At 34.6% G+C, this 23,635-nt stretch overlaps 2 protein-coding genes across 6 annotated transcripts in view; one reads left to right on the plus strand and one right to left on the minus strand.

The window, feature by feature from the left end:
* LOC126891980 (cap-specific mRNA (nucleoside-2'-O-)-methyltransferase 1) overlaps positions 1 to 17,570 on the minus strand; it is a 74,067-nt gene extending 56,497 nt beyond the window's left edge. The window contains exons 1-3 of one of the 2 annotated variants that reach the window (XM_050661357.1): positions 17,452 to 17,570; positions 17,263 to 17,393; positions 17,012 to 17,167 (exon numbers count right to left, since the gene is read on the minus strand). In XM_050661357.1, coding sequence (XP_050517314.1) covers positions 17,012 to 17,167; positions 17,263 to 17,393; positions 17,452 to 17,473 — 309 coding nt within the window. In that variant the 5' untranslated portion in view covers positions 17,474 to 17,570. The remainder of the gene's footprint in view (positions 1 to 17,011; positions 17,168 to 17,262; positions 17,394 to 17,451) is intronic. The other variant, XM_050661358.1, reaches the window with a different exon arrangement.
* Positions 17,571 to 17,747: 177 nt separating this feature from the next.
* Positions 17,748 to 23,635, plus strand: part of LOC126891977 (serine/threonine-protein phosphatase 4 regulatory subunit 4-like) — a 206,098-nt gene continuing 200,210 nt past the window's right edge. The window contains exons 1-2 of one of the 4 annotated variants that reach the window (XM_050661335.1): positions 17,748 to 17,936; positions 17,985 to 18,064. In XM_050661335.1, coding sequence (XP_050517292.1) covers positions 17,862 to 17,936; positions 17,985 to 18,064 — 155 coding nt within the window. In that variant the 5' untranslated portion in view covers positions 17,748 to 17,861. Of the gene's footprint in view, positions 17,937 to 17,984; positions 18,065 to 18,463; positions 18,636 to 23,635 lie in introns of those variants that run through there. The other 3 variants (XM_050661337.1, XM_050661334.1, XM_050661336.1) reach the window with 3 other exon arrangements.

Consider the following 23,635-nt stretch of genomic DNA (forward strand, 5'->3'; position numbering starts at 1 on the left):
CCACCTTAACTTTTAAATATCTGTAATATTTTATTCAGGAACAATACGGGGGAAAACTCTTGTATAGCGTATTGTCTAACATTTTAACTATCGAATTTCAGGATAAAATACTTACTAAATAAATAAAGGAATATAAAATTTTAACATTGAATAAATCTGGAATATTTGGCCTTATTATGAACTGGTAGCTTAATAAGGCCAGTTTCATTTTTTACGCAAATTGAGGTGGATAATAAATTTTAAACCTAAGAATTAAAGAACAAATACAAAATTTAGTGAAAGAAACTTTTATTCATATTAAGAACAAAAATTTGTCAATACATTAAGCACACATATCGCACATTTACACACATCTAGGACAATTAGCTTTATTAAGACACTGTCTACTTTTTTTATTTAACATAAAAAATAATAAAAAGCAATATAGAGAAAAAACAGTTCCAGTTCCTTAAAAAGTATTAATTTACTATCGCTTTACAAAGAAAAAATAATTGGCTTATATTCATTAAGTACCATTTTAGTAATTTCATAACTTACCTAAAATTTATAAACGAACTTCCGCATCGTAACAAACACGTGTCTAGTCTACTTGGCGCTGCTATGTGATACTACCGACTGAATGGTTTAGACGATTTTGACTGAGAAAGACATTTACGGTGACCTCTAATATATAATATCTATATTTAAGAAAATATTTGCAATTGGCCTAATTAAGACACTGGCCTTATTTGGCGACACTACCTTACTACTACTACTACTAAAAGGAAAATACCAAAGAATGTATTCCACCTGTTGTCAATCTGGTGGTATGGGAACGATATTGTAACAAAAGAGAAATCTTGGCCGACCGCCGTATAACAGTAAACACCTCGAGAATGACGTCATCGAATGATCTAGGCCTCGGCGGAAAGGAGGAGGAACTTCTCGAACGTACGACCCGTAGGCGGAACACGCTGATAACTAGAGATGGGCGTCGATTGTTCCAGAATAACAACTGGGTATAAATACGGGCATATTTGTAAAATAAAGTTTAGTCTTAAGCTAAAGTTCGTAAAGTAAACTTGTATAAATAAATAATAAAGTCGTATATAAATACCCGAACGCTCGTTTATTACAGTTGGTGTCGGTGTTCGGTAAACTTAGTGCGATATAAATAAGTGAATTACAGAGAGACTTTAAAAGACTTTTGAACTTTATTCGTCGGGAATAACCGGAGTGCGTTAATTGTTCGATATTCGGAAAGACTTTAAAAGACTTTTGGACTTTATTCGTCGGGAATAGTTAAAGTGCGTTGATTGTTCGGTATTCGGAAAGACTGTTAAAAGACATTTTGGAAAGTACGTGTGTGCCGACCAAAGATGTTGCTACAAGAACTTACAGTAAAACAGCTCCGTGAACAGCTAGAGGAACGGGATCTGGACAGCAGTGGGCTCAAGATAGTCCTACAAGCACGACTCGAGGATGTCCTCACGAAGAACGGAGAAGACCCAAAGACGTTCCACTTCCAGTCAGCAGAACAAGCAATCTTATCGAAATTAAAAACTGTTTCTGAAACGATCGATGAAACTTCTAGAAAAAGCGACGAGAAATTCGAAAACGTTGCTAAAAGATTCGACGAGACTTCTCAAAAGATTGATGAAACTTTTAAAGAGGTCTGTAGACAAAACAACGAAAAACTTGAAGAAGTTTGTAAACAGAACAATGAGAAATTTGAAGAAGTTTCTAGAACATTCGATAAGATACAGAAAAGTGTAGACGACAATAAAGAAACGTTAGAAGAGAAGATCAAACAACTAGAGACTATGGTAACCAATACGAAAGTTCTACCTTCAGTTAATGCAGTAGTTTTGGCCGTAGAAGAGAAGATCAAAGAATTAGAAAGCATGATAACCGATACAAAAGTGCAACCGTCAGTTAATGCAGTAGCTTTAGATCCTGTAGTGAAAGATGAACTACCGAGAGACGAAATGTCGCATAATATGAGATTCAAATTACCACCATTTGACGGAAAGTCCTCTTGGTCCATATACCTTAGACAATTCGAAGCTATTGCGACCGCCAATCATTGGACCGAACAGGAAAAGGCTGTTTCCTTGACTGCTGCTTTGCGAGGTGATGCTGCAGATATATTAAGATCAATTCCTAAGGGTCAAGAAAATTGTTACCAGACCTTGTTCACTCGTCTAGAAAAACGCTATGGAGATGCCCATCTACAACAAGTATACAAAGCACAACTGCGAAGTAGAAGTCAACGAGCAAGTGAGAATCTGCAAGAATTTGAAGCAGATGTGGCTCGTGTGGTGCGGTTGGCTTATCCAGAGGTGCCAGACAGCGTTTTAGAAGAAATTGCAGTAGATACCTTCGTCCATGGGCTGAAAGAGGGTGAACTACAGAAAGCTTTACGACTAGCAAGACCGAAAGTTTTAGATGAAGCACTTGCTACTGCCTTGGAACACGAGGCAGCTAGCCAAGCTTCACGAAACAATCGAGTAATAGCCGTGGAAAAAGGCGATAAGAGAAAAGATGAACGTTTGGTGGAAATGGTACGGAGGGTGATTCGTGACACGATGCCGAAGAGACGCGTGAAGAGGGCTGGAAGAGTTCGTTCAAATACAGATGCTTCCTCGATACGGCCATGCGGTGAAAGTTGTAATCACCGGCTTAAAGTAGAGGAACAGCGTTGCCCTGTGAGACGAACTACCGTAGTTAATGAACAATGGCAGCCCCAACAGCTACAACACGCCCAAGAAGATGATCCATGTATAAAAAGAGTATTGGATTGGATGCAGCAAGGTGAGAGACCTAGTTGGCAGAACATTAGTGCATGTAGTCCAGAAGTCAAGGCCTACTGGAGCCAATGGAATTGCCTGGTACTAAAAGATGATCTTCTGTACAGAACCTTTGAGAACGATGATGGTACAGAATCTAAGCTGCAGTTGATTGTACCTAAAAGTAAAGTGTCAGAAGTATTGCGTCAGTTGCATGACGGTACATCAGGTGGACATTTTGGTATTACGAAGACTCTGCAAAAGGTTCGAGAACGGTTCTATTGGGTGAACTGTAAAGATGATGTAAGAAGATGGTGCCGGAAACGTGAACTGTGTGCATCCGGTAATGGTCCAGTTGGTAAAAAGAGAGCACCCATGAGAGAGTACAATGTTGGAAGTCCTATGGAAAGAGTAGCAATCGACATTGCAGGTCCATTTCCAGAAACCGATGCTGGAAATAAATACATTCTGGTAGCCATGGACTATTTTACGAAATGGACCGAGGCCTATGCATTACCGAATCAAGAAGCTGCTACCGTTGCAGAGGTACTTGTTAAAGAATTCTTCAGCCGATTTGGTGTTCCCTTGGAGATCCACTCCGACCATGGGCGAAACTTTGAGTCAGCTCTTTTCCAAAACGTTTGTAAATTGATTGGTGCCAATAAGACCAGAACAACACCCCTGCATCCTCAATCAGATGGAATGGTCGAGAGGATGAACCGAACGATGGGTAAACACTTGTCCAAAGTTGTATCTGAACATCAGCGAGATTGGGACCAACACATTCATTTATTCCTGATGGCCTACCGCTCGGCCGTGAATGAAACTACAGGTCAAACACCAACCTGCCTGATGTTGGGTCGTGAAGTTCGTTTGCCCTGCGACCTAGAGTTTGGCTGCAGACCTTCCGAGGAATATGTTGCAGGCGAAGAATACGTAGACCGCCTGAAGTTACGAATGAACAACATTCATGAACTTGCCCGACAACACATCCAGATAGCCAGTGACAGAATGAAAGATCAATATGATTCTCGCTGCAAGAATGAAAGCTTCGAAGTAGGTGATCTTGTCTGGCTTTATAATCCACAACGTCGTCGAGGCCTGTGTCCTAAACTGCAAAGACAATGGGAAGGTCCGTATGAAGTTAAGAAGAAAATAAATGACGTAATATACAGAATTAAGAAGTTACCAAACGGTAAACCAAAAGTTATTCACATAAATCGTCTTGCACCATATGCTGGCTCAAATGAAGCAGAGGAAGCCCGAGTCCTCCAACAGGAGATGAAAGATGCACCACAGCCAAGTTGGAATTTATGTCAAATTACGCAGAAAGAAAGAGTGCTAGATTCGGCGTGACCACAGAAGTTCAGCAAGATCTGTTTGGTGTTCCAGAAAACGTCTCTCTAGCCCACTGTGTTGCCCAAGACCTCGAGATGACTAAAGGAATCTCGTCCGTATTCAATAGAAAGTTCGGCCGCCTGGACGAGTTAAGGAATCAACAACCTAAAATTGGAAGAGTATTGCGATTGGAAGATGGTCCTCGATCTTTGCTGTATATAGTGACCAGGAAGTCTTATACTGACACGCCAAGCTACGAGAACATATGGCGTGCTCTAACTAATTTGAAGAAAATCGTGTGTAATTATGACATCAAAGATTTGGCTATACCAAAAATAGGCCATGCAGTAGAAAATCTGGATTGGAAGATTGTGAGAAGCATGCTTGAAGTGATCTTCAGAGAAACTGGCGTACGAATTACTGTGTGTTGCATGAACCCGAAGATGTCATACCCTTCAAAGACAGTAGACTGCTATTTCTTCTTGAAGGGTGTATGCAGAGCTGGAGAGTCGTGTAGATTCCGCCATCCTGGGCCTTCATCTAGAGTTGCTGATCGGGACGCTCAGATCTTAAGAGGGGAGCAGTGTAACAAAAGAGAAATCTTGGCCGACCGCCGTATAACAGTAAACACCTCGAGAATGACGTCATCGAATGATCTAGGCCTCGGCGGAAAGGAGGAGGAACTTCTCGAACGTACGACCCGTAGGCGGAACACGCTGATAGCTAGAGATGGGCGTCGATTGTTCCAGAATAACAACTGGGTATAAATACGGGCATATTTGTAAAATAAAGTTTAGTCTTAAGCTAAAGTTTGTAAAGTAAACTTGTATAAATAAATAATAAAGTCGTATATAAATACCCGAACGCTCGTTTATTACAATATTTATTGTCGTTTTCTGTTCTACTTCGATTGTTAACTTATTTTGTCTTTCGGTAGATGGCTCTAGTGCATCCGTGACATTATTTCTTTCTTTGCAATTCGGAAAGGCCCAAAGTATGATGCCTGGGGAAATCGGAGAGAAGAGGATATGGGACTACTGATGAGGGGAAAAAACCTCCGAAACCGGTATAGACTCTTCCTGCACTCTCCGATTTAACCAGAGTATTATGCAACTGCCGCATTTTCGTGTTGCAAAGAAATTGAAAATGTTTATACATTTTTAATTCATTTACTCTTTTGTTGAGTACTAAGGAATCTTTCTTGTTGGAACTTTTACCGCGCTGAGCAGATGGGTTGTGAATTATTTAAAATTCTCTCATCTTAATTTTCTTGGCATCCTGTATGATTTATAATTTTGAAAATCTCAGGAGCTTGTTACCAAAGAAAGTATTCCGCCTGTTGTCAATCTGGTGGTATGGAGACGATATTTATTGTCGTTTTCTGTTCTACTTCGATTGATCACTTATTTTGATTTTTTTTCGTTTTTGGATAGTAACAGTGATAGTTGTTGGTAGACCTGGTGTTGCTAGGAGTAGTTCCAGATTTCGGGAGGCAAGCTATGGGGCCCATAATTCTCCACACTTACGAAGACTCAGTCTACTTCCAGTTATTTCTTTATAAATAATCCATGCATTTATTGCTTTTAAGTCAAGATTATTATAAAACACGTACATAGGCCATCGTCTTGAAGTTACTTCTGTAGTATAAAGACGCGTCATTTGGTCCTCTACACCAACAATTGTATCTTTGTGTTCACTTGTGTTCACCAACAATTGTATCTTTATTACGTAGATGATCAGTACCAGTATAAGGGTAACCATTTACAATAAACATACAAAAATATAATTTTACCCATCCGACAGGAATTTGAAAGAAAGGCTCGTCGAATTTCCCAGAAAACGATAATAACTTCTTCTTCTTCTTCTTTAGCCCATATCTATCTAACTTTCGACATAGACCTCCCTAAATCTTTCCATAACTGTCTGTCCTTGGCTGCGTTTTTCCAGTTAGTTCCTGCAGCTTTTACAATATCGTCCTTCCATCGCATCTAAGGTCTTCCTCTTCTTCCTGTCCACTGTCTCCAGTTTTGTATTTCAGCATAATAACTTACACAGGGCGAATTTGGACCCTTTAGACTTCTATGGTAGATTTGTTAGAAAAACCATTTAATAAATTTAGTAAACAATATTTTTTTGTGTTAAATAAGGCTTTGTATCAAAATATAAAAAGTCATAAAATATGAAATTATTATTGCCTCAAACAAAAAACCTACAATAACTTCAAATCGCAACAGGGGCCAAATTGGCCCCTCCGACTTTCTAGTGTTAATATGTTAAATATAATACATTGTTCTTAAAATTTAAATATTTTTATGAGCTTCATTTAAGAAGAATGTTTGCATATTGAAATAAAGGTAACAATAATAAAACCACAAATGGTAATTTAAATAATATTTTTACATAGAAAATCATTATTATTTAATGCATAGCGTTTCCCAACCGGTGGGTCGCGACCCACTAGTGGGTCGCGAGCGGATTTCAGGTGGATCGCGGCGTGGCTCTTACAGTGTCTGAATAACATACATATGCGTATTATTATGGGTGTGGAATGGGTCGCGAATATGAAAAAACATCAGAAGGTGGGTCGCCAGACATAAAAGGTTGGGAACCACTGAATTATACAATAACGTGTGATCCAAAATTATTGTCACCATAGGTGGCTCTGAACGACAGAGATAGCTATACAGTGCATGTCTATTCTTAATTCAGAGATATTGGCGAGGAACGCAAAGTGGGCGACGCCTGGTGGCGAAATTGAAAATCATCAACTCAAGGAAAACATTGACTTTGCCATTAACTTGTGTACATATTTGCGGTCAGTTTATGTTGTAATTAACAATAATTTCGACTTAAAAAACTATTGCAGTGTTCCTCAGTATTCATTCCTATTATACTCTACGTAATGACCTAAATTAACCAATGCCAAATCACACATTTTGTTAATTTAACGTTTGTATTAAATGTAGTACTTTTTAATGTTTAAGCGACTGCAAAATTAAATAAATGAATAAAATGTAGTACATATTCTGTACATATAATGTACATTGTTATGAAAAATATCCCGACCACTTCGTAATTTCCAGAACACAATTATTATAAAATAAATTCACCTACTTAGTTTCCAAGTTTCCAGTTTTTATTTAATTAAAAATTGTTATCTGTCGGTGTAAAATAAACTGTAGTGCACCTATTAATGAAATTAAAAACAAAATTAGAAATCCTAAGATAGATTAATAATTTTGAGAACGCTGTGTGATTATCGGGGGCCAGATTTTTTTATGAAAAAAAGGTAAAAACAAATCAGTAGTTAGCATCAAATTTTAATGAATGCATACAGATTAAACATAATTTTGAGTCGTCTTTAACTTATAAGATGTCTTAGTTGCAAAACTTAGTGGTTACTTTGTCAAAACACTCCTGTAAATGATTTTAATTTAACGTTTTAGAACTGAGAATTCAAATGACAAAATGAATTGTTTACTAGCGTTGTCGTCCATCTTTGAAATTTTGAGCGCCCTCTGTTGGAATTTAATTTTGCGAATACTTTCCAATTTACGTCAACTTAACAAGAAAAGTTAGGTTATATAGAGCTGTTGTTGGTAGACATATACAGCATCGTGTTTGATTTTATTTATTATTGTTACTTATAATTTTGTGAATTCTTTTTATTTTTGATTAAAGTTCTGTGTTAAAGGTTTTGACTGATTTTTTGTTTTATAATGTTAATCAAAATTAATTGATAAACCAATGATATAAATTCAGATTAAAACAAGACATATGTAATTTTTTGCAGGGCTAGCTTTGATCCCAATAATTGTGGATCGCTCGTTATAATACAATATAACAAATAGATATAATTTGTGTTTGATATCATAGTTTTATCACTTAATAATTAAATATACTCCATCTAATTCACTTACCGTTGCACGTCATCCGCGTAATAGCCTGTGACGTCACATGATACCAACATGAAATATTTAGGCGGTAGGTGTGTTCTTTTTTAGAATCACTTTGCCGAGTACACTGGCATTACAGCCACTAGACATATTTTATTATATACGCGTAGAAATAATATTTAAAGATTTCTATTACCTAATGTTAACTTAAAGAAATACACAATAATATGTTTCATTTAATTTGTATAAATGGATTAAAAAGCGTTTTTATGAAGCACATTTGTTCGGAATACACTGTAACTGTAATCGAACGAAGGTGATATTTTGGCATAAATTGGTAACATTTATTTGACAGTTGCGGTGATGACACTTCATATTTATTTATATTCTTTACTATAAGTATATTTACTGTTTTTATTATGTACTTTAACGTAAGATTATAACTTAAATTTTGTTTTCTATTTCTAAAGTTTTTATTTATTTACATTGAATATTAATTTGTTTTGTGTATAATCCACTTCCGCAAAAGGTATGTGATATATTTGATTTAAAATGAATTCAAGAATTTTTTGTAATTGGGCAACAATGTCAACTTAGATCTCTAACGTAGATAATGACATGCAATGAATGGTAAGTAAATTAGACGGACTGTAACTATAAACTCTCACAATCAGATTTACTTAATTTGGTATTATAATAATTAATAGTTTTATAATCCAGATTTTTAAAGTAAAATTTTATCTTCTGTTGTTCAAAATCGTTTTAAATGAAGAAAATGTCCTTTTGACGGCAACAACAGCCAGATGTTCAGAATCAATTGGAAACTATAATAATTTTAATCATGAACTGGCCTACCTAGAGACAAATTTTTTTGATATTTCTTTTACCATTGAACCTCTATTATGTGTTTTAACAATAAAATAAATACAACCTTTAATATATTATTTTTAAATAGGTACATCTGTACATCAGAATTCCCCAATATTACTTTATATGTAAATGTTGATATTATTGCAAAAGCACATAATAAAAGGCGTACAAAATGTAATAAATAGAATAGTTTGAAATTCCCAATTGATATTAAGCAGGTAGGAGGATTTGAAAACTTGTTAATGCATTTCTTGTTATTTATTTATTTTTAAACTTAATATTGTTCTGAAGCTATTTTCTTGTGGTGATATAATTTACTATTTTTTGGGGAATAAGCGACCATTTTACTTTAAAATAAGTTTATTTTGACCTGTCAATTTCCACTTCATAAATTGTTCTCAAAATACAAAACATTAAGGCTATGGGTACATAATTCGCAAATATTTTACGTGTAACCCTACTTTTTCTGTCTTTACACGGCAAATTACGTGTAGTAAAATTCACACTGGTATGGATATGTAAACATTACTAGAATGTCATTCTACTTGAAAATGTCATCATTAATTTAAAGAGATGGGTTTTGAATGTTCTTGGATAACTGTTATTTTTATAATTGGAAATTGTTAATTCAGTTAATAAATGTGATAATTTTTTCACTAACTATGTATTCAGTGATTATAATAATTTATTTGTACAACAAAGACTAATACTCAATCGAGAAAAGAGGAAAAGTGTTAAAGTGATTTTTTAATAATATATTGTTATGGAACGCTTACAATTTTGAACATCTTTAACAACAAAATACTTGGATCACAGAATATATTATCCTGATGTATTCTCTGCTTGGATCTTCCACAAATAATACACAATAAATACCTTTTTATTAAGTTCACGTCTTAAATCAATTATTTATCAAACACACTATATATCAATAATATTTAATCAATAACTCAACATATTCCCGATGCAATGTCAAATATTTAAAATTGTCACTGATTGTCAGTGTCTGACTGACAATATATGCTGACAATATTATATTCGGCTGAGTGCGTTGTAAGACAAAGATAGATTTGGAAAATATTACCACGGCATTGTGTTCATTTTTTTCGAATCCTAAAAAAACCAATAAATATTTTTGAAAAATTTAAACGCAGAATGAAAGACTAAATTATTACCGAGGGCCGAAAGTCCCTTAGAATAAATAAAAAGTTTATTTTGAATGATATATTTGAAATTAAAAATCACACTAAATTTTCTCTTAGTTTTTCACCCCTGTAACTTATTAAAATAAACATTATAGAAGTTCTCAGGGACTTTCGGCCCTCGCTAATAACGGAATCTTTTATTCTGCGTTTAAATTTTTCAAAAATACTTATTAGTTTTCCCAGGATTCGAAAAAAATGAATCCCCATTTGAATAGCATTGCAGCCGAAAATACGTTCCGATCCTCTTAATACATTTATTAATGTTTTGGCAAACTTTTACCATTAACACAAGCTAAGAAGTTATTTATTAATTAAAATACCTATGTATCAAGTGTACGTGGATTCCGAAGATGAATAATATTTTTTGAGTTTATGTTTTTTGAGATTAGGGGCTGTAAGATGTTATGTGTTTTTGATACTAATAGAATATGGACTTAAAACTGGACACTGAAGCAAGAACAGGAACACATAAATAAGATACAGTCATTTGAAATGTGGTGTTACAGAAGGATCCTTAACATGTTAAGTGCTATGGCGGTCCCTAGGGACCATTATAGAAAGTTCCCCATACGCCATGGAGGTCTTTAGGAACCGATGCATATTGATGAAAGCTGCTTGGTCCGGGAGGCATTTTTTCAATATTTTGTCTCGTGCTTAAAGTGTTAAAATAGCATGAACACAGAAGAAAACAAATATGAAAGTATTGAGAGAAAATAAGAAAGTTACAATATACATAATAATGAGGGGACAGCAATATGAAATGCTAAGAATGATATTATACTGAAAGACAAGAGGAGAAAGGATTATAGGAAGAAGGAGAGTATCATGGTTGAAAAATGTAAGGGACTGGATTAAAAGCTGTTTATTCGAACTCATCTGAGCAGAGATAGATAGAGTAAAGATAGTGGTGATGATATTTAACTTCTGATTGTGAGACAGCACTTAAAGAAGAAGGTTCATCATCTTGGTGCTACAGCCCTTAGAGGGCCTCGACCTTCTCAAGCTTTCTACGCCATTCTGTTCTGTCCCTTGCTTGCATTTTCCAGTTGCCGACTCCGATCTTCTCGGCATCCTGTGTTACCCCGTCCATCCACCTCAGCTTTGGTCTACCCCGTCTTCTCATTCCCACGGGTTGCGCTGTTAGAATCTTTTTTATCATGTTCGATTCAGGGGCCCGGGCTACATGTCCTGCCCACTACAGGCGGTTTCGCTTAATTATAGTGATAATATCTTTTCCACCAAACGTATGCTTGTAGATATTCTGCAGTTCAAAGTTATATCTACGCCTCCATATTCCGTTCTCACAGACCGCTCTGAATATCTTACGTAGCACCTTTCTTTCAAAAATCGACAGAGCGGATTCATCTGTTTTAGTTAGCGTCCATGCCTCTGATCCATATGTGAGAACGGGGACTATCAATGTTCTATACAGCCTTATACGAGTTTTTTGAGACAGACGTTTGTTAGCTAAGCAGTGGCGGCTCGTATAACTTTAGGAAGGTAGTGCCAGAATCCGGGCAGCTGCCTAAATTTTTTGTGGCGGTTTTACGATATGGTCAAAAAGGATATAAAATATAAATAGAGTATCACGATAAGCTGAATTTAATTGGGTTTTTATATTTAACTTACCAAGCATTGAAAAGCTAAACACGTTATTCATGTGCACTTTAGATTTTTCATGGGATTTCAATTTCTCCCATATATGTACAAGATCATCGGTGCCTTTGTTTGACCAAGTCTCGTCACCTCCAAACAAAACGCATACAAAACAGAAGAGTTTATTAGTTTGTTCGCAACCACACAACCAGCTATTTTTTTCATAAATAATTTTATTAAACTTACGACAGCGAAGTTTTTGTCCATTTCCACTTTGTTTTTCAATTTTTAAATCGGGTAAAGGCCGACCGAGTTCTTTAATTTGTAGTTTTTTTTTCTAACGAAAAACCACCAAAAGAGTTTTTTAATATACTAATTTGATTCATTGTCAATAAATAAATTAAACGTAGAAAATAATCAAAATATTATTTTTATACCTACGACACCCACGATCACAACGCACTAACTAATAATTACAAATTAAAAAATATAGTAGAGTATAAACACAAATACACAATACAGTAGTAGACAATAAACACAATAGCGTCAAGCGAACGCGTAAAGAAACTAGAAATATGTAGATCTAAAACATTGTATCTTAAGATCCACTAACTTCCTTTTCGAGATTTCGAGCCTGGCATGGAGACTCCAATTTAAACGTATGTTAAAAGTGCAATACCGCTCTCTCTCTGTCACTTACACAGGATGCTCATACAATCTTTCTCTTTTCTCACGAGCCACTATGCCGTTCGGCACTGGGATTTTTATGATTTTCATCCTTTATCCGGTCAGCTGTGGGTGGCCAGAGTCGGTAGATTTGCATTGCGCTACACAGTTGCCAGATTTGATATAATTTATAAAAATAAAGAGAAATATTCACAAAAAAAAATAAATAGGCATTAAAATGTTTTTAAGATAAAAAATATGTTTCTGCATAGTTAGCAAGGTAGTGCCATGGCTCTATGGCACTACCTCACGGGCCGCCACTGTAGCTAAGTACTTTGATAGACTATGATAACACCTGTTTGCAATTATTATTCGTCTTTTTATTTCCTCTGATGTGTTATTATTGGGGTTAACCGATGTCCCTAGATATATGAACTCTTTGACGGCTTCGAAGTTTTGGTCATTGATGATTAGATCTGCGTCAATATTTCCAGCTCTTGTGTTTGTGTTAGTCGCCATGAATTTTATTTTGATTTATATGTAACCCCATTTGTTCTGCTGCTGCTACTAGCTCGGTTAGGATTTCCGCAGTTCTCGCTCTGGTTCTTGTTATACTGTCCACGTCGTCTGCATATGCTAGAATTTGGACAGATCTATTGAATATTGTTCCCCTGCTATCTATATTAGCGTCTCGTACGACTTTTTCTAATGCTACATTAAAAAGTTGACACGCCAGCGCATCTCCCTGCCTTAACCCCCTATGTATTTCAAATGGGGTTGACGAGTCGTTTTGAATTTTTACTGCTGATATCATCTTCGCCATTGTCACTTTTATCATGCATATGAGTTTTTTGGAATTCCTAACTCATTCATAGCGTTGTAGAGACTTGGTCTTAATACACTGTCATAAGCAGCTTTAAAATCGACAAAAATATGGTACATATCTATGTTAAACTCTTGCGCTTTTCCAGGATCTGTCGTAGTGTAAAGATCTGGTTAATGGTTGAACGTCCACGCCTGAATCCTGCCTGATATTCTCCTAGAAACGTTTCGGTATAAGGCTTCAATCTCTCGTGCAAAATGTTTGACAATATCTTGTATGCTGTATTTAGGAGAGTTATTCCACGGTAATTATTGCATTCCAGTTGGTTTCCCTTTTTGTGTAACGGGCATATTAAGCCTAAGCTCCATTCTTCAGGCATTTGCTCCTCAGACCAAATTTTACAAACAATTTCTCGCATCACCTTGGTGAGCTGCTCTCCACCGTACTTAAATAACTCTGCTGGGATGCCATCGCTGCCTGAGGATTTGTGGTTTCTTAGTTTTTCTATAGATATTTTCACTTCTTCTACCGAGGGGGGTTCCACGAGTTCCTCATTTCGGTATTCCAGCTCTATATTGTTAGTAGGTTCTCCTTCCAGTAACTCTTGAAAGTGCTCTACCCATCGTAACAGGATATCCTCTTTGTTGGTAAGTAAGTTACCTTCCTTATCATTACAATAGTTGATTCTCGGTTTGAATTCTTTTCTAATAATATTTATTTGATGATAGAACTTTCTTGTTTCTCCGTGACTCATATGGCTTTCGAGCCGTTCTAATATGTCATTTTCCGAGTCTCGTTTCTTTTTTCGGTGTATGCGTTTTTCCTCTCTCCTTAAGTTTTTGTATCTATCTATTGTTGTCCTAGTTTTCCGTTGTTGCATGGTCCTAAATGCCTCGTTCTTCTCATCTGTTATTTTTTTGCAGTCTTGGTCGAACCAGTCGTTTCTTTCTTGGGTTCGGGATATTCCTAATGTGCTTTCGGCTGCTAATTTCAGAGCCTCCTTGCAGTTGTTCCACATTTCTGTGCTTGACTGGTCGACTGCCCAGGTGTGTTCTAGACTGGAACTGTTTCTCTATGTTTTCATTTTTTAGCATATGTACATTATATTTTACTTGTCTAGTGCCCCTTTCTTTCTTGGCATTGGAAATTCTTTGTCGTAACTTGGCCCCTACCATGAAATGGTCTGAGTCAATATTTGCGCCTCTGTAACTTCTGACGTCTATTAGGTTTGTAAAATGCCTTCTGTCAATTATAACATGGTCAATTTGATTTGTGGTGTGTCCATTTGGTGATATCCAAGTTGCTTTATGGATATTCTTATGATTAAAACATGTACTTCCCACAATTAAGTCTTTGGAAGCTGCCATACTAATAAGTCTTAAGCCATTGTCATTAGTAACGTCGTGAAGACTGTGTTTACCAATATAATCTTGGTAGCATATCTCCTTTCCTATCTGGGCGTTCATGTCTCCAATGATTATTTTAATGTCGTTTTTGGCAGTTATCATATGCTCTTTCGAGGTCTTCGTAGAATAAATCTTTAATTTCTTCGTCTTTTTCCTCGGTTGGCGCGTGCACATTGATCAGGCATATGTTGAAAAATTTTCCTTTTATTCGAAGGATGCATAACCGATCATTTATGGCTTTAAAACCAATAATAATTTTTTTTATTTTCTTTGATACTAGGAACGCAGTTCCGAACTCATGTCGGTTTGGGTTGCAGCTGTAATAGATATCATGTTCTTTTTTCTGCATAATGCCGGTTCCTGTCCATCTCATTTCTTGAATAGCTGCAATGTCTATTCTATATTTTACGAGTTGATCTTGGAGCAGCTTTAGTCCCGCTGTCCTATACAGCGTTCTTACATTCCAAGTACTAATCTTTAGAAGAAGAAGGTTAGTGACATAAAATATTTCAAAATATAATAACAATAACAATCAATCATATTGATACTATCGAGAGAATACAACATAGATTCTTGAGATCATGTGCTTACTATACACAAACTATCATTGTCAATCACGATTATTCTTTTCTTGAACAACAGTTGTCCCTACCTCCACTTAAGGTACGCCGTGACATGGCAGGTGCTGTTTTCATTTTTAGGATCATAAATGGACTTATAGATTCTCCCAATCTTTTAAGTCAGATTAATTTTAATGTTCCTTATCAAGCTCTCCGTTACCATAATATGTTTAAAATACCTTTCCATAGAACACTGTATGGCGTTCACAACCCACTTGATAGGTATATGGGATTGTTAAATAATTACGAACTTGATTTATTTAATATAACTCTAAGGGCCGGTTGTTCGAACGCTAATCAACAATGATCATTATCAAATAATTAATTACTGTCAATGTCAACTTTGTTTGGGTTATTAAAAAGTCTGTGGAGTCTATAATCAATTAATATAACAATAATTATTAACATAATTAATAATAAATCTCATAATTGTAATTAATTATGTTTTCAGCAACCCAAACAAAGTTGACATTGACAGTTTTGGTGACAGTAATTAAATATTTGATAATGATTATTGTTGATTAGCGTTCGAACAACCGGCCCTTAATCAATTAAAAAGATCTCTTGCTCTGTGATGTTATTTTTATACTCTTAAGTGTTATGTTTATATGTTGTATATTTTTTTGTAGTCAATATTTATGTTATATATTAATTTTTGTGACATATGAAATTTTTCAGTGTTTTTATACTTTTCTAATTCTCTATTTTTTAGATTAATTAAGTCATATTTAACACATTGAATTTATTATTACCTTTTGGAAATGTATTAATATTTAACTGTAATTTTTCTGTTAATGGGGTTATCCCGTATAATAATAAATAATAAATAAATAAATAAACAATATAAAAATGCATGTCAATGTACAATGTACAAGTAATTAAAAGGTTCACTGTGTGACTTTAGAAAAAGGAGATGATGCTTAATTAATCATTTTTAAAGAAGGTAGCAATTTAACACCTTGGCTGTGTTTACGAGATATTTACAAATTTATGTTGAGTGCATTAAGAGGCATATATGTCCTGTATACCCCATTTGCCACTGTGAGTTACGGCCAATGAACTGTCAATACTGATGGAATGGCCCCGTCCTATTCAAATAGTGAAGCGAGATTGCCACCAACATACAAGAAGAGAGGTCCTAGAGAGAGAGAGACAGAGAATGGGCAGGAAAATTTGACAGGCCGTGTAATTTGAGTTGCCTATATAAATGGACCCGATTGAATCAGTATTGACAGTTCCTTGAATGGACCTCATAATTTTAACTTTAAGGCTGATTGGCAGTACATATTTCAAAATTTAAATACTTTTTTGTATTTACAGAGTAAATCGAGTACAGAGTACCATACTTGGTGTTTAAATACTTTTCAGAATTGTTATTTGTATTTATCAAAACAAATACTTTCCTAAAGTATTGGGGAGTTAAATAATTTTAAAACTATTTAAGTACTAAATTAAGTGACTGTTTTATATAAAGTGAGGAAGTCCTTGATTATGTTTTTATGTTACTTTTATATTTAGAATTTTATAAGAAATTATAAATACGAGGACCATTTCCCCAATTTAAGTTGATATAGGCATCTCAAATTACACGGCCTGTCAAATTTTCCTGCCCATTCTCTGTCTCTCTCTCTTGTATCGTGGCCGCATTCATTTTCTTCGTGCCTATTCCATCCGTATTGAGTTCATTGGTTATGGCACAGTTAACACTGCCAACTGTTAATGTAATATGAGGAATTTTTGTCCCATAAAGCAGCCAAGGTGTTAAAATATAGCTAATAGAGTACAAGTTAGGAAATACTATTCTCATATAAAACAAACTCTACCTCAATTGAGAAATTCCACGTTTTGAGTGTATCTTCAATACGTTTTAATTTTAGTCCCAAACCTCTTTTACCATGTTGATAGTTTATATCTATAATTTTAGTAATTCCTTGTTCACTTTTACCTAAACCAGATCCTTCTTTGTAGCCCATTTTTTGCTAAAACAACAAATTTTTAGATATCTAAATATGGTTTTGTTTATATTTTATATGTCTCATAATTGTTTTAACAAACATATATTTTAGAACTGTACCATCATCCGTAAGGCTTTCTCATCGATATTGGGGCTTTTAGTTGTTTCTTCATTTTGAAAGACTTCAAATGGTGGACCATTGTCATATATACTAAGATTTTGGTATTGCATACTTATATTTGTGTCAGATTCTGAAAAAATAATTATTTCAGTAGAATAAAAAATACGTAAGTAATAAGAATATTTTACCATTAACAGTTTCTGAAATCATTTTTATAATTTTTAAAATATATTAAATAAATAAAAAATTAAGGTTAACATCATGATAGACGTCAATGCTCAAGAGAAAGAAGAAGTAAACAAACGACAATGACATAATATTAATGACATAATGGATAAATTCACATTTGAACTACAGACCTCTCGTCGTTGAGACCTACAGAGCATTAATGAACAGGGTCTGTCCTTTCCGTCGGCCGATTTGTCGATAAGATTTCTTATTTTTTACTTATCTTTGAGTAATTTAGTTTAAAAATCCACCTGGAAAATCTGGTTATCATTCATAAAATAATGCATGAGAGCTTTAAAAATAGCACTCTGACTTCGCTATTAAAATAATGACATTTATTTTTTTTAAATCAAAATTATAAAATATTTTAATGTCAAAGACAAAACTAGACAAAATCGATGAAGAACTTGAAAGTTTGCAGCTTGATAGACCGACAGCAGGAAAGGTAATAATAATTGAAACTTAATTAACAGCTCTAAAAGAATATTTTCAGACTCCAGCTCAACTTCAGAAACATTCAATAGACCCACAATATGATCAGAAACCTATTGAAAGAAGTCTTTATATCCTCACGTATGTATATTTTATTTACGATAACTGACGTTTACGCTAATGCACTGTAGCGATTGTGCTTTACTTTTGTATAAACTGCAACAAATATGTTTTTTGAGTATTGAAGAAATCCTTCTCAAAATTATGATCCTGTATTATTTTTCTATATTATACACATAATACATAATATTTTGTGCTAATTTAATCAAAACTCTTTAAAAAATGTACTCTTCTCACTGTGGGCTCACTATTATATATAAATAGGCCCTCTATTTGACAGCTGGACAGTGTTGCTACATCTAATATTACGGACTGTTCAAATAAAGACGGCCATGGATTTATAAATCGCAAAAAGTTGCCTGATATTTTCTACTTCTTATTCTAGTCATGCGATTTTAAAATCCAGTTTAAAATTTGAAATTTGACATTGACACACTTTCCTGATTTAAAAATAAATAAATTATGTCATGTTTTGATTTAATTGTTATTGTTATTAATTAATTTAATAAGTAGAGCGATGTGTTGTGATAATGGAAACAGATGAAGAAATTGAAAAGTTGGAAGAATGTTTATCCTGGCAATATTTATATACGTATGTGATTTTTATATTTCATTATCATCCAAGTTCTTAAATAGTGATGTTAAGCCATTTTTCAATATTTCTTACATTGATTTCTAGATTGGGTTCTTCTGATACTATTAAACATCTGTGGTATACCCTATTGGTGTTTATAAAAGTTTGTCTTCTTTGGGAATACAATTATTATATAAACTGTCTTAGTAAAAAAGGCAATTTATATAATAATTTGCTAGTATCTTTTTTGTTTTGCTAAATGCTAGTGAGTGACTTTGCGCTGATCCAGCCAGTCAGCTATTTTAATGTTGGACACATATGCGAAGCTTTTATGAACGCTATATTGATACGATTTGTATGGCAGGATGAACCACTTGTGAGCTGTTCGTTAGTTGCTCATTTACGTAAATGAATTGTGTACATAAACTTCCCACAAGTGTTAATTCATAGTCGGTTCGTCGATTTCCATGGATTGTGATGAGTTTGCTTGCTTGCTATGAGTTCGCTGTAAATGTATTGTCAACAAACTGTACTTGAACAGTTCACAAAAACTTAGGCTCGCATATGAGTACTGATTGTTACACTTTTTTCGCCAAGAAACGCAATTTTGCCCAATACTTCACAAGGTGGGATGAAACAAGAGAGAGGGAGTGAGTGACTTATATCAATAATCTATAATTCCTGATGTGTCTGTTACAGGGAAGGGATTAAAAATACAAAAGAATAGGGTGCTAGTGGGGCAAGAGAATACAACCTCTAAGGACTTGAAACTTATATCAATAGAAAAAGAAAAATGAAATTTACAGAATATAATACTAAGGTGCTAAAATCTGAAACCTCTAGAGATAGTTACTTGCAAATTTTAAACAAAGTGTTATCAGAAATCGAAGAAAATCTAATCATAGAAGAATACTGGAATAAATGTAAAGAAGGTGTTTTAAAATATAACATTGCCAGAAGAAACATATATTGTTTACGAAGAATATAGATCTATTAACACCCTCGAAGCCCATACCATGCGTAAAGAGATCTCACCTCTTACACTTGTGTGTCGTTGGCACCCTTGATGAAATCGTTGTACCAACATAGTGTTGGTTTGGGCACTTAACAAGTTAACCAACATAAAAATGAAGTATATGGGAGACTCCAGTAGTGCAGAACAAAATTAACTGGAAGATTATGAAAACTTTCAACTAGAAGAGAAAAAACATGTATAAGGAAAAAGAAAGAGCATTACGAAAAGGTTCTAAGTGATATGGCTAACCACCATAATAAAAAATAGACCACTAAGATTCTACTGAACAGATAAATTTTCCGGTGTCTTCATCTCGTGTTAGAGCGTCGGCTATGATGTTATCTTTCCCCTTGATATATCGGAACTCAAAATCGTATTCCTGTAATAACAAGATACCTCTGTGTATCCGGTTATTCACCAATCGGTTCTTCATGATGTGGACCAACACTGCATGATCCGTCTCGATTGTGAATTTCGCCCCTAGCAGATAAAATCTTAATTTGTTCACACAAAATAGTACGCTGGCAAACTCTAGTTCGGCGGTCACACTATATTTTCGTTCATGTGTTTTTGTCACCCGAGAGATAAAACATATTGGCACTTGTTCGTTTTGTACTTGCGATAATACTCCTGCAAACTTTTGGATGGACGCATCTGTTCGAAGTATGAATGGTAGATTATACATGGGATGATGTATTTTCGTTCCTTTTGAAAATTCATCTTTTAGCATTTGAAACGCCTTCTCCTGTTCCTCCTTCCAATTCCATTTTATCCCTTTCTTAGTTTTTTAAAATAATTGATCGTACCGAGAAAACCCCTCAATGTTTTAAGATTTGTTGGTCTTAGGTATTCGTCAATGAGCTTGATTCTGTCTTTGGCTAAACTAACTCCTTTTGTGTCCAACTTGAAACCCAAATATTTCCTTTTGGAAAAATTGACATTTTTCGATGTTCAATTTCAATCCTGCTGTATCCAATTCCTCCAGAATTATTTTTATATGTTTCAAATGGCTCTGTTTATCTTGTGAAAAAATCATTCATCTATGTAAAAAACCAATACAGAAGTAAAAACTTCGAGATGTATTCTGGTATAAAATCGTTTATTTAAAAACTATAAAATGTCATCGATTGCAGAACGTTTTCGTTCTAAACAGAACATCTTCAGTGCCTAGAATGAAGTATTTCCACGTTAGATTAAAGCAAAGGGTTAAAAATGTGACTGTTAAAATGAAAAAAGTGTGGGAATACTTACATCCTGCCGAGTATTTTGAAACTAGCACACCGTAAATAGTGTTAACATCATCATATATGGTTTACATAATGTAATATGTTAAAATGTTATGACTACAAGTCGATGTTAATGGATAAAGTGGAACACATGCTAAAAGGGTGCCATGGTTCCCTGCTCGAAGATACTAGGTACTTGCCAATTCAATGGGCACAGACCAACTGAGAAATTATGAAGTGGATTTACAATTTGACAAGGGTGACATGACATGACAAGATAAAGCCAATTTTTGGTTAAAGTTTCATTTGATTTTGGATTTTTTAATAAAATGCGGAGGTTTGTCTGCAAAAATAATTTAAATTATTTGAATAATAAAATCTACTGTAAAGTTTAAATTAGCAACTCTCTATTCCAGAATAACTTATATATTCATTAAATTTAATGCAGATATATTACGTGGTTTAAGTTGTGACGTCATCGGATGTGAAATGACGAGTTGAAAGTTAAGTTTGTGGAAACAAGGAAATACACTACATAGTAAGATAATTAGACTTGCATGGAAAAACAAAGCTAAACAAGCCGAGAAAACCAGAATTTAAGAGTGTTTTTATGTGATGAAATGTTGGTTGCCTAACAAGGCAAGCAGACAACAGGTTGAAGGTAAACGGTAGAATATTGCGAGAAAACAGTATATATACAAAAGGTGGCTATATGTTGTGTTAAATTTATTATTATACTATTGTAATGAATAATTATGTCTGTTAAAAGTTGGAAAATAGTTGTTAACAAAATTAAATAACTAAAGATTACTGTTAGTGAGGTAGATATATGTGTGAAGGATATGATTGTATATAGTATTGTGAAATGAATGAGAGTATGTAATAAAATAATAAAATTAAACTATGTGACATAAAGTCTAATTCATCTTTATGTAGTTTTGAAAGGACTGAATGAATTGGAAGTAATGTATCTTGATAGTCTACCAACGTGGACTGTCATGTCACCCTTGTCAAATTGTAAATCCACTTCATAATTTCTCAGTTGGTCTGTGCCCATTGAATTGGCAAGTACCTAGTATCTTCGAGCAGGGAACCATGGCACCCTTTTAGCATGTGTTCCACTTTATCCATTAACATCGACTTGTAGTCATAACATTTTAACATATTACATTATGTAAACCATATATGATGATGTTAACACTATTTACGGTGTGCTAGTTTCAAAATACTCGGCAGGATGTAAGTATTCCCACACTTTTTTCATTTTAACAGTCACATTTTTAACCCTTTGCTTTAATCTAACGTGGAAATACTTCATTCTAGGCACTGAAGATGTTCTGTTTAGAACGAAAACGTTCTGCAATCGATGACATTTTATAGTTTTTAAATAAACGATTTTATACCAGAATACATCTCGAAGTTTTTACTTCTGTATTGGTTTTTTAAACTATGGTATACAGCCAACTATTGGGATTTTCCCATTGATTTTTTTTTTTTTTTTTATTCATCTATGTAGTGGACTATGAAATCTTCATGGCGGTTTAGGATGGTGTGTAGTGCTCTGACCAATGCTGCACACGCACTTTGCAATCCAAAAGGCACTACCTTAAATCGGTATACAATACCATCGATGGAAAATGCTGTGTAATTTCTACATTTTTCAGCTAAAGGTATCAACCAAAAACTATGCTTTAAATCAATTTTAGAAAATATGTGTGAACCCGTAATTCTTCCAAAAATGGCCTCGATGTTTAAAGGTGATTCATATTGTGATACAGTGTGTTGGTTGATATTTCTGGCATCCAAGCATAGCCTCAATTCTCCACTGCTTTTCTATACTATCACGATTGGATTGATATAAGGTGAGTCACATCTCTCGATAATTTGATCTTCCAACATCTTATTAATCTCTTCTTTCACCTGTTGTCGATACTTATGTGGAATCGGATATGTTTTCGATCGAAAGTTTTCCAAGTTTTTCACCTCGATTGAATGTTCGTACCTTTTTGCCACTCTATTTTCTTCATTTATTAAATTTTCAAAAGGAATTAAAACCGAGAAGCATGCAAAGATGGGAATGGTTTTGTAATTAGTGACAAGGAACAAATACGTAACAAATGTGTCATGGGGTTGAGGGTCTCATGATTCATGATTCAAATTATTAATAAAAATGTACAGCACCCACTCCCTACAGAAGAAGAAATAATTAGAGAAGCCATTTTAAAACTGAAAAATTACAAAGTCCCAGGTTCGGATAATCTCCCTGCCAAACTTTTTAAAAACAGCGGTGAGACTCTTTTAAAACATGCATAAATTAATAACTGCAATCTGACAACAGAAAGAAACACCCGCAGACTAAAAAGTACTTATACTGTGTCCACTTTAGAAAAAGGGAAACAATGGTGTGTGACAATTATAGAGGCATCACTTTAATCAATATAGCATAAAAAAGTATTGTCCAATGTATTGTACAAAAGGATGCTCCCCTATGTCAAACAAATATTGGGGGATAACAGTAGGGCTTCTGGGCTAATTAATCAACAATGGACCAAATCTTTACAGTGAGGCAGATTCTTGAAAAAACCATAGAGTTTAGCATTGAAACTTACCACTAGGGAGCGGATTTTATGCTAAATGCATATTGCATGCATATTTCGCATATTTAAGAACTTTACTAAATTTTGCATATTTTAAAGAATCATGCATATTTTGTGCCTACAGTAGACACCCTCTTAACCGACCTCCCTTTAACCGACCGTCGGCTTAACCGACCGACC

This window comes from Diabrotica virgifera, chromosome 9, assembly GCF_917563875.1.
Source record: "Diabrotica virgifera virgifera chromosome 9, PGI_DIABVI_V3a".
NCBI lineage: Eukaryota > Metazoa > Arthropoda > Insecta > Coleoptera > Chrysomelidae > Diabrotica > Diabrotica virgifera.